The following is a 13120-nucleotide window of genomic DNA, read 5'->3' as shown; positions in this document are numbered from 1 at the left end:
AGTTTCACTTCACTAATTGTATGCAGTTGAGTGGGTACATACATACACAGTGGAGGGAATTGATCACCCTTCTGATGACACAAATACCTACATCAGTCACCAGGGTAGCAGACAGGCTTTGCTAGAAATAAACTCATAATCTTTGCCAGAAATTAAGTGGATCATCATGGAGGGTGTACTATGTACAACACTCTGGCCTGAGGACAGTTAGAGTCCATCCTGAAACATGGATGGCCCTAGTCCAGGGAGTTAAAGCTGGACCTACAAACCATTGGGTGGTGCAGTGGTTAGCATTATCGCCTCACAGCAGGAGGTTCTTCAGTTCGATTCTTGGTTGGGGTGCCTTCTGTGCGGAGTCTGCATGTCCTCCTTGTGTTCGCGTGGGTTTCCTCTGGGTGCTCCAGTTTCCTCCCACATTTCAAAGACATGCATCTGGAGCATTTCTCTCTAGGCCTCTGCTGAAAATGGGGTTTGCCCCAGTTGGAATTTCCCAGTAAACAAATGTTAAATAAATAAAAAGTAAATACAATGGAAGCAAAGACACTAGGCCCCCTTTGGTAGGTGAAAGAAGTGTTGAAGGAAAGAGGACAAATTCCTCCATGGCTGCCTGGATAAAGGCTTCTTCTGGTAGCAGATAAGCCCCCTTCATTTGAAAATGAAGGGGCTCAAGACTTGTGAGGAGACTGCTGGTTGGTAGGGTGGGAGGATAGCATAATGGTTAAGGTGTTTACCTTAAAGACACAAGATGCAGGGCTTGATTCTCACATGGGGTGACTGGCTAGGCTTCAAATAGCCCAAAAGGTCAGTTAGCCTAGTAGTATTCTATGAATCTATGAACCTATGGAGAGGAAAAATGTTAAAAAAGAAAAAATATAAAGCAATGGGTGAGGATAATGGAAGTGGCTGGCCCGGTATCCTAAAATAATGATCAGGTTAAGTAAAAAACTGGGAGAAGACATACTGATCAAATTATGGAAATGAGAGAGACTTATTACTACTGAAGAAGACTGATGTGACACTAACAAAGGTGAATACATGAAATCAGAGGATCGGATTTTTGCATTAAGAGCACTCTTAAGAAAACTAACAAAGAGCTTAAGAGAACCACAGGGAAGTCAAACACTGAGTTTGAACTTAAAATAGCCACTTGTTGTTTTTCGGCTTTTCCCGGTTAGGGGTCACCACAGCGGAACTTAAAATAGCCACTAAAACCAAAAATAATTGCAAATCTTTATTTAACTATGTCAGGAAGTTAAAAACTAACACCCACCAATATTCAGAACTAGTCAACAATAACAATAGCATAGCTAGGGCAAAGCAAGAGGGGTACCTGGCAGTATTAGAGGGCATGATCCAGTGGTCATCCATCAGCCAGATCTCTCTTTAGTGTAATACCAGCTTTTAAAAGCCAGTATTGCATTTGCAGTCAGACCTGAGCAGTGTGGCATTCCATGTGTGGTCTAATCTGCAGCAACTGCTTGAAACATTGTAGCACACAGTTTGGTAAAATTTAAAAGTGAAAGAATTTTTTTTTTTTTTAACTAAACTCTGAGCACTGTAGTGCTGTGTGCAGGCAGGGTATAATTTGTATCAAGTGATTGTTACATTTGTAACAAGTAATTTGGTACAGTTTAAAATAACTAAGTTTTATTGTTCTTTTTTACTAAAACCTAAGCACTGAAGCATTCCAAGTAAGCAAGGTACAAACGGTAGCAACTGTTTGCTACAGTTTCAAAGAACATTTTTTTAAGTAAAACCTGAGCACTGTAGAGCTTCATGCAGGTAGGGTATATAATGCAGCAACTGTGTGATACATTTTAGCAAGCAGTCTGCTAAAGTTTAAGAGAAGAAAGATTTTTTTTTTTTTTTACTAAACTGTGAGGAAGGAGAGGCAGGGGTAGGGTACAAAAATGGCACCTGAATGGCTGTGGCAGGAGTGGGGATGCCATGCATCTGGCCACATGGTTGGTGTACCAGTGGAATCCTTTTTTTTTTTTTTTTTTTGTATTCACTTTTTGAAGAGCTGGGGTAGCTAGTGGGAGTGCAGATTAGCTACTATCCTCCAGCGGGTTTTGGAAAAAAATACATATATATTTTTTCTCTTCACTTCAATAGTTTCGAGGTGGGGTGCTGGTTTGTGGGACCATCACAGGATGCTGGCTGAGCCAGCTGCACTTCTGCACAATTATATTAAACACTCTGACCAAAGGATATAGCTAATATCCTAGCTAAACAATTTAGTGCAAATTTTACTCTGACCACAGTTCTAGCTATTCCACAGCTTCCACATTCTCAGACACCCCCTTTAATTACTATAGAACAAGTTCTGTCAGCCTTCTCAAAAACTAAGAATACTTCATCCATGGGCCCTAATAATAGGCCAGGTTGCCTAATTATCAGTGCCGAATATGACCTTTCTGAACCCCTACTTAACCTCTTTAATCTAAGCCTCTCCACTGGATACATTCTTGAAGTCTGGAAAACAGCTATTATATTGCCATTACACAAAGGTGGCCCAGCCACAGATCTTATTAACTACAGATCCATTGGTCTCACTAGCGTTATATTTAAATCTTTGTAGTGCATTATTTTAGGCTTTCATTACTCAGGACATTGAAAATCTCTTATCGCTGGACCATTGTCAATTTGACTTTGTCAAAGGAAGGTTTTGTCTCTTTAATCTCATAAATTTCCTTGAAAAAGCGCTGAATCTGTGGATAATGGTTATGGAGTGCATGCAACATATCTAGACCTGGTCAAGATCTTTGACACTATTTCACATGCAGGCATTATTGACAAACTTCTAAATCTGAATATAAATCTTTACGTTGTATGGTGGATAGCAACTGGTTGTCTGACAGAACCTATGTGATTGCAGTCAGATGTGCCACTTCTGGAAGTAAAAAAAAAAAAAAGTTACCAGTTGTATGCCACAGGGCTCATTTTTGAGCTCTCTCGTATTTGATATATATTTCACAAGCCTTCAGGCCAGCACTCCTAGCTAGTAGTTAACTAAGTTTGCAAAGAACTGTAAACTTAGTCTTATTATTTGATCTTCATCTGATAATGGTCTCAAATTAAATGTAAAACAATCTAGTGCAATTCATTTTGGTAAACAAAACATTTTCATTTACCATATAGGAGATATACCTCTCAAATCAGACACTGTTCTGTGGGATCTAGGCACTCTTGTTGATAATTCCTTATCATTTGACCATCAGGTCTCCCCAGTAGTTCAGAAATCCTTTTAACTTACTCATCTAATTTCACAAGTCATCTCTACTATATGCAATGTCTTAACTTACCTTTACTCATATCTCATCAGACCCATTATTGAATGTAATGCACCTTTTGACATGTATTTATTTAAATATATCACACAACTTGAGAGACCTCAGAGATACATAAACAAAAATCCGTGGTCTCAAAATTCTTAGTTATCAAGAGAGCCTGGCAGCTCTTTTTCTGTACTTAAGTCTCTTACAGACTGGTCCTTGAAGATCTGTGTCTAGAATTTCAAGCCATGAAAAATCCAACCCTATTTGACCTCCTTTTGCTTCCCAGAGCTAATGGTACCTCAAATACTCAGTAGAAGGAAATAAACCTTCATCAGCACATAAATAAGACAAGTTGGTGTGATAGATTCATATCCCAATGTGTCCCTCACCTCTGGAACAACCTTCTGCTACATGTCAAGCAGTGTATCACCCTTGCCACTTTCAAGGTAAACCTAAATAGTTGGGTGGACAGCTTCACCCCCCCCCCCCCCCGGTCTATCTTGTCTTGGCCTCTTTCTCTTCTTGAATCTAGAGGACATTTCTGGATAGGATTTTTTGGCTAGGCTTGAAATGGTCTGTAGACTGATTGCCTACTACTTACTTATGAAACTATATGTGATACTAGACATTTCTGCAGAGCAAATATAGGATGTCCAAGATGGTGTTTTGCTACCCCATGAAGAGAACATTACAAACAAGTCTCGGGTAGTATCAGAAGGTGAGCCAGGTATCCTGGGTCTTGCTGCTACACCTGAAATGAAGATGTCTACTGGAGCTAGATGACTGTCTCCATATTTTGAAGACCAGAATGCTTTCAATTCTTCTAGCAAAGTGTGAATGTTGCAGATTTGTAATGCTAAATATTTCAACATGTAGTACAACACAATCAGTCTCCTTTAAGCAGTGTTTTGTTTTTTTTGTTTTTTTTTTGCCTTCCTCACATTTTAACAGTTCTGATACAATGTATATACAACTTAGAACCAATATTGACAGAGTTTAACCCATGTAAAAGATAGAGATTTTTGAGGGAATGCAATCTATCAGTTGGATGGAATAAAGAACTGCCATTTTTGTATATCATTGCAGTATTTCTAATTTCTAGGACATACAGCTTTGGAGATATCATAGTGTTTTCCACTGAACATTTTCTTTTTAATCTCCTAGCATCCTTACTCTAGAACAGTGCAGAGAATAGCATTCATTGGACACCTTTCTGTTTTCACTAATAACTGTGTTTCTTCATGCCTTTATACTTTCTGTACTTACATGTATTAAATAGTTTTTTTAAACAATTAAAATATGGAAATAGTCTTGCCAAAAGTATTGTCATGCACAAAAAAAACAAGTCACACAAAATAATCCTATGCCTCTAGAAACTGTTCTCCATTAGCAAAGTTAATATTGTCAGTTCACATAATTGTTCTCACTCAGCAAAATAAACACAATCTGTTAACATTCTAGGCCAAATATTTTATGTGGAAATGTCCAGTTATTGCAAAGCTTCTATAATCTGAATGAAATCCATATGCTCAGAAATGTAATATATTAGTAACACTGCAGTACAAAATGGCTTTTGGGAGGGTTTATGTGATCGATTTTCTTTAAATGCGTGTGCTGGCTAGGAGTGGTGCTTTCTATATTAACTGCAGTTGACAGCAACATGCAGGAACAAGCATGATTACAACACCATGAGACAGGGAACTAAACACTGCTGGGGGAATATTAGGCTTGTGAAATGTTTATATTAGTCTTGTGTAATAATACCAAAAATATGCTGCTCAGATTATTTCAGTAATCAGCTATGTTCTGCATTTGTAATAATCATTTTGAAACCAGGCATTTAGGCTAACATTGCCTGTATTTTGTGTAAATTTTGCCAAAGAATGTCATGTACTACATCACTGCTGCATTGCATCTTTAATCTGCACAAATAATTCTGATTTCAGTCACTAGAAGATCTTTATTTTATCTGCCTTGAAAAGGAGAGTATAAGTGTATAATGCATTTCCAACTGCAATTTCCATGTACAGTACCTACTATGAAAGTACAGTACCTACTGCTGACAGTAACAGAACCATCAAAAAATAAAAAGCAAAAAAGCATTTAATATCAGGAGCATGCTAATCTTTGAGGCAAGATCACATCTGTACACTGCCATGTATGTGCAATGACATATACACATGGCCTGTGTTCCTGGTAATTCAAAGTAGCAAGCATAAATAAATAAACAGCCAACACTGCTAGTTAAAAGAATAACAAAAAAATTAAATAATTCACTGTACAGAATAATGTCAGCTGTTCACAGTTACCATGCCATTGTGAATCTGGGCATTTTTATTAACTTTACAATAGAAGTATGGTTCACAACTCCTTATCCATCCATCCATCCATCCATCCATCCATCCATCCATCTATTCATCCATCCATCCACAAACCCTTTTCCCATTTTAAAACATGGGGTTTGGGTGTCACTTCAGCAGTGACAATCATCTAGAACCAAGGTTTACACTACCAGGGGACTAGCCCTGCCCTGGCTGTTCTTCCATACCACATACCCACACGCACACTGACACCTATGGCCAATTTAGAGTGTCCAGTCCACCTAATGTATGTACTTGGAATGTGGGAGAAAACTGGAGCACCCAGAGAAAACCCACTTGGACACACAGAGGGCATGCAGACTCCACACAGAAGGCAGCCCAGCTGAGAGTCAAACCAGGGAACCTCTTGCTGTGAGACAACAATGCTATCCACTGCACAACACTACCCTCTCCCTACATTTTAAGAGAATAAATCTTCCAAGCAGGCAGTGCTGGTTTCTAGTAGTTTACCCTTTGCACAGTTCCAAGTGAGAAGCAATCCCTCTGCCAGAAGAAAATAAAGCACAAAGACAAAGTAGATGCATAAGAATCAACAAAACCCAGCAGATTCCTACCTGCAGAATACGTAGATGACTAAGAGATTTCCTAAAGTGCCTGTGATTCCCACAGCCAGAATAACAGCTCCAATTGTGTAGTGTGCATGATCTGGAACATCCACTGTGGGGAATACTTTATGGGCAGGTCTTGCAGTTGCTTCCTATTAAATGAGAGGTACAAAAAGACAGAGGCTAGCTAATCATTTAAAACTGTGAATATGTTTAATTGTATCAAGATATTTGCAGCAAAATATTCAAAGTTAGATTTTTTCAAAGGAGGCCACAAAAGAGATTATGTACCTTGCTGACCCACTTGCTATGCTTAACAATATATTCATCTATTTCTGTCACAGTGGTTTGTATTTAAAACAGCAGGAGTACAATCTGATTTACTTAAGTATACAGTGTGCATTTTCTTTAGACACACTGGTAATACATCAGTATTATACAATTTGCATATAATCTAATGGATGAATTCTGGACTGTCAGTTTAGAATGAGTATCAAAAATAATGCTCTTAAGTGTAAATCTCTTATATAACAATGTTATACTTAGAGCTTTTCATGGTATTACTTGGACTGGAGTCAGCACTTTTCATAAATGACAGATTATCATGGCATATTTTGCATTTATAAGAGGTACATGTGCAGCTGAATGCCTCACACACAAGATTTTTTTTTTAAAAAGTGTTTTATTTTAATTCACTATAACATATTACTTGAATGATGTTATTTAGAGTCCCACAGAACACTAGGTACAAATATGCCCCACAGCCTTAATTTAGATACAGCAAAAGGCTTCACTTCTTTCCATTGCACCTGAATTGTGAACGTGTACAGAATGTATATATGATAAAATCACTTTCTAATGAGTTATAAGTTGTAAATATGAGTGCAGTTGAAGGCGTGTACAGGGCAAAACCTCCTCTGGGTGTGTGGGTAAGAACGTCCTATGCAAACTGTTATTGTTTAATATACTGAGCAAAGCAAGATCATACGACACAACCAAAATAAATCACCAATGTTCTGTTCATATTCTAATAAGAGTTTTCAGAATTTATGCATAACAACAGTAACTATACCAGGCTAACATAACTCTATACTTCAGACAGAAAAGAGAAGAAAAACATTATTGAATACAGATCAGTTAAAGAGGTTATAAAATCCAGATTTCAAAACCTTATACATTTCTGCAATAGTGTTAGACATAAGAAATAGACAGTGAAGTTAGACTACATGGCACAGTGGATGGATTTCAGCCACAAAGCTCCTGACCTGTCTTTCAGGGACACATCTGTGGACACCCGCTATTAAGCTCCATGGCATACAGGGATAAAGCCCTGGATTTGATTCAGATGACCTGGGATCAAACACTATGAAGTAGAAGAAGCTGAAGCAACCAGTGTTCCACACCAGAGGTCATTTCCTCGTTAGTCAGATCCGACCACAAGCTAATCACCCTAGACATACACATCCTGCCCCCACCCCCAATTAGGGAAACCACCATAAAAAACTTCTCCAAAGCCAACTTCACACTTTTTAAGACAGAAGTGGCAAACTTCATGACACCCATGCAGATGGACGATAGTGGTACGCCTGCTGAATCCTACACAAATGCACTTTATAAGCACTTACACGAGTGCATGGATCATGCTATCCCTAATGGAACAAAGATGCTATCCTCCAAAAAAAGGAAGCCAATCTGGTGGTCCTCTAACATAATCAAACTCTACAACAGAAGAAAGAAACTGTTGAAAAAGAGTAAAATCCCATGACTGGAGGAACACCCTGGTCAACCTCAGTAAGAAGCTGAGATCCCTCATAAAATCCTCCAAAGCTAGTTATGAAAACAAAATTGTCACTGACTCTAAAGACAACCACAAAGCATTCTATAGCTATGTCAAGAATCTCAATGGCAACACAGATCTGCTCTGAGTTACAGCACAATGGCACTAAATATACAGAACCAACTGATATTGCCAACATCCTGGCAGATAGGTTCAGTGCTAACTTTACCCCCCTCTCACCCCCTAGAGGGCCCATCTCTATACCGGAAGAATGCAAAGTTCCTTTAATCATGGCTGCACAGGTAAAAAATGCACTCTCCAAAGCCAAGAACACAGCATCCATGGGACCTGACAATATCCCAGGCTGCGTTCTACATGAACTACAGAATGAACTGGCACCCTACCTAAGTACCATATTCAGTCATAGCCTCACCTCAGGCTTTGTGCCCACTGAATGGCACACCATGACTATTATCCCACTCCACAAAGGGGGAGCCACAACAGACCCCAGGAACTACCACCCCATTAGCCTGACGAGCCTGGTCTGCAAGGCTATGGAACGTATCATCATGGAACTCATAAACAAAGACATTGGTAATCTCCAAACCCTGGGCCCTATCCAGTTTGGGTTTGTAAAAGGCAGATCATGTCTCCTAAACCTGATTGACTTCTTTGAAGCAGTCACTAAAGCCATAGATGAGGATAAGGTGGTTCACACAGCTTAGCTAGATCTCGCCAAGGCTTTCGACACCATCCCCTACTCTGAAATTAAAGATAAGCTCACTAAACTAGGTATAAATCCCTATGTCACAAGATGGGTTGCCAACTAGCTCATGGACAGAACCCTCACTGTGAAAGTAGCAGACTCCAAATCCGACTTCAGACCAGTGGCAAGTGGAGTACCACAGGGTTCAGTCTTGGGTCCTCCCCTGTTTGGTATCTACTTCTCTGAAGTACAGGCTAACACAGAAGGTCTTTGGCTAACAAAGTTTGCAGATGACTGCAAACTAGGAGCCATAATCAAAACTCCTATCGATGTGGACATACTACAAAAGGGCCTCACTGAGACAGATGCCTGGTGTCAAAGCCATGGCCTGAAGCTCAATGCCAAAAAGTGTATTGTCATCCCCTTTGGTAAAAACTCTGTACCCATGAACTACCACATAAGTGGTAGTCTACTTAATGCCAAAAGTGTGATAAGAGACCTTGGGACACAGGTGGACAGTAATCTCTCCTTTGATAATCACATCGCCACAGTGGTCAGGAAATCCTTCTATGTGGCTCACCTCATCACAAAAGGTTTCTCATCCAGAAAAAAAGAGGTCATTGTTCCCCTCTACTCATCACTCATTAGACCCATTATAGAGTACAATGCCCCTTTTGGTATGTACATCACAAGACATCTACAACAATGGGAAAGGCCACAGAAATACCTCACAAAGAGGATTATGGGCCTCAAACAGATGCTCTACACAGACTGTCTCAAAAAACTCCAGCTTTACTCTGTCGCATATCGCCTACTTAGAGGTGATCTCTGCCTAACATACAAAGCTATGTCAAACCCAGAGCTGTTGGACATGCTCCACTTAAAGAAATCCCAATCCCTCTGAGCTACATGCTCTAGGGACCTAAACCTTGTCACCACAATAAACAGAACATGCTGGAGGGATAGATTCCTGTCCCAGAGACTTCACATACTCTGGAACAGACTACCTATCTATGTCAAACAGAGCTCTTCATTAGCACTGTTCAAGAAAAATCTTGATGATTGGATGGGAAATAGGAAATTCACCCCAGGGATCATTCCTGTGGCTCTGCTCGACAAGGGCACAGGAAAATAATTTACTTGGGTGGCGAAAGCCAGGGTACCTTTTTGGCTAGGCTTGTATAGGCCCTAGGGCTAATAGCCTAGTACCTACCTATGAACCTATAAGAGTGAGTAGGTGATGCTGGTCACTCTTCCTTAGGACAGAGATGCTGACTACAGTGCCAGTACCTACTGGAGACAGAGGTGCACAGCACGGAACATATAGGTCTGTGACATGCATTTGACTCTGCTAAGCTCCATCTCTATGGTAACACCCACTCTTGTGCAAGAAAGCAGAGGCACAAAGAAGAAGGCCTAGCAGACCAACATATCTGTGGGTATGCATATCAACTACCAGTGGTGAAGTCAGGCCCAGAAAATAGAAAAAACTCACTTGGCTTCCATTATGAAGGCCATACCTCAGGTGACAGGAAATTAATGTCCCTGGATGCAGTGGGAGCTCAAATGTCAATAGACCTGGGGCAAGGGAAAAAAATTAAACAACAAATAAGATCTGAAAAGGGCTGTCCAGGAGCCACTCTAAAAATTTCTCCTTTCTTTGGGTTGATTGCGACAGGTGATAATAGCAACTAGAGACCGACCTGTAACTTTCTTCTTGCATATACCAACTATATAGATGGTAGATCTCTTGCAAGCAGCTGAGCGGAAACCCAGACCTTGTGTGGAAGAAGTAATATACTATGCAAACTAGCACTATTGTACAACTACGGACCAGAGGTAAAAGAGAAAGACAGACCTGACCCAAAATGGGACTTGGTGTCTCCTGAATTTCTGAGGGCCACAGTTCTAATCCTCAAATAACAGGACTTGAAAGTGCAAAACTGGGGAATTAAATGCTAAATATGAGGTAACTGATACTGTCCCTTTTCTCCAAGAGAGTGCAATCTCAGATTTTATGGAGATATATATATGGGTCTACTTTAAAACATCTAAAACCCATAACATTTAATTTCATAACATTGAGACCAGAACATCTAAAACCCAAAACATCGAATTTCATAACATCTAACACTACAAATCACAAGAAAATAACATCCCCTCCATATATAACAACACCAAACTACCAAATACATGTTTTACTATGTTTCTGCTCTGCCCCCCCACCCTCCACCGTAAATTAAATACACCAACTCCAAGATCGCACTACCCCACTGTATAAAACCCCTCTGCAGAAACGTAGCAAAAAAGTGTGTTTGGTGTCATTATATGTTGTTATAAGTGGAGGGGATGTTCATGTGATTTGCACTGTTAGAGGTTATGAAATTCGATGTTATGGGTTTTAGATGTTTCAAAGTAGACCCATATATATATATATATATATATATATATATATATATATATATATATATATGTATCTGTGTGTGTGTGTGTGTGTGTGTATATATATATATATATATATATATATATATATATATAGACGGTTCGACATTCGCTGTTACGGAAATGTGGCCATTGGATTAAATGTGCTGTTTGATGTTCTATGATGTGGTTCACTGAGTTTCCATTCGATGAGTAGCCACTTTGAAAACTGCCCTTCAGTGTTACCATTTACAACTGAAGGCACTTTGTGGATATGATAGTAAACCTGTATTTATATATATATATATATATATATATATATATATATATATATATATATATATATATATATATATATATATATATATATATATATATATATTTATATGTGTGTGTGTGTGTGTGGTTCACTATCAAAATCTCAAAAGTTGATACAAAATTCATTCTGAGCCTTGAACAGAATGGCTCAATCACAAATTGCACTTAAGTAAAATGTTGAGTCTGCTGAACAACTTCACCAAATATAAAATGTGATGTCCGCATAGGAGCTCCGGTAAGTGGAACTCCTGCACTTCACATCATGTCTTTGCACAGAGGTAATCCCTCTGCTAACTATATATTCCAACTCAGAGAGTACACTTCAGTTAGGAAAGGAATGAATGTCCCAGTCCGCACTGTACCGTGATCTCTAGCCCATAGATCGAGTTCATGTCAGTGAATGCACAGTGGCATTCGCTACTATGAACTATCAATGGTCAGCATCACAGCAATCAACCATCTGCTGTCTGATATCCTGTCTGCAGAGAATCTGCATTTGGGATTTAGATAGTAAATCTATATATATATATATATATATATATATATATATATAAATATAATGTATGCATATATATATATATATATATATATATATATATATATATATATATATATATATATATATATATATCTTCATGTACATATATATATATATATATATATATATATATATATATATATATACACACACACACACATATATATATATATATATATATATATATATATATATATATATATATATATATATATATATATATATATATATATATATATATACATACACACACATAGGTCTACTGATAATGAGTGAATGACCCAAATTGGTCATGAATGAAACTAACCCCCTGGGTCTAAATGACCACATTTCAATAAAACTTTACTTGGTTAAAAAAGCAAGTAAACTATAACAACATGTTAATATATTTAAAAGAATAGGTTTGTTGATAGTCAATTTTTGATCATTTTTTGATCGCTAATGTTTTATTAATATCTTACCAAGATTTTTTTATTTCTTTACAGAAATGTTTCTTATTTCAAATAGAGAAGAGAATGTGCAATATTTCTGTTTATGCAATTTATACAAGTTGTACGTTAAAAGGAAAATGTATTGAGTTGTTTTTGCTGATGTTTTAGTTAAGGGGAGGGTCTATGCCTTTAAAATAACTTGGCACCTTTTTGGGGGAACAAGGATATTTAAAAGGATGTTTTGGACTTGTTTTATTCACTTGTAAAAGCCCTGCATTGGGTCAAGGTGAAAGCGCTTGTGTGTGGAGTTTTTACAATAAATCAATTACGAGCCGATTCCAGTGTGCCTAGACCGTTTTCTTTTTCTTAGTTATTGGTACTTCATGGTCTCCCTTTGATTTTGTGTTTAAACTTCAAATATGTGATATAGACCCAAGAAGCAGGGAAGCACAACCGTGGACTGGAATCTTCCTTCCCCACTGACTTTTGATTGCCTCCCTCAGTTTAACCATACGTCTCAGAGAAGCACAGAATTTTTCTATAGACTGTGCTTCCAGTAACAAATACTCCATCAGGTGTATGTACCAGAGATGTTAGCAAGACATATAAAATATTAAGGACAACTACAGATTTCTACAGCTCCAGTTTTTCATCCTTGACATACATAGCTTGTAGTCAGTTTTTGAACTTGAAATGGTATGATAACTGTCACAATGAAGTGGGTC

At 38.3% G+C, this 13120-nt stretch overlaps 1 protein-coding gene across 1 annotated transcript in view; it reads right to left on the bottom strand.

Annotated features, from left to right (window-relative positions):
- Positions 1-13120, bottom strand: part of OPN4 (opsin 4) — a 531222-nt gene that overhangs the window by 431896 nt on the left and 86206 nt on the right. Inside the window, exon 2 of the mRNA XM_044056590.1 lies at positions 6214-6356. Coding sequence (XP_043912525.1) covers positions 6214-6356 — 143 coding nt within the window. The remainder of the gene's footprint in view (positions 1-6213; positions 6357-13120) is intronic.

This window comes from Protopterus annectens, chromosome 14.part0 (genome assembly GCF_019279795.1).
Source record: "Protopterus annectens isolate FY-2018-M chromosome 14.part0, PAN1.0, whole genome shotgun sequence".
Lineage (NCBI taxonomy): Eukaryota > Metazoa > Chordata > Ceratodontiformes > Protopteridae > Protopterus > Protopterus annectens.
This window is presented reverse-complemented; position numbering and strand designations above follow the sequence as displayed.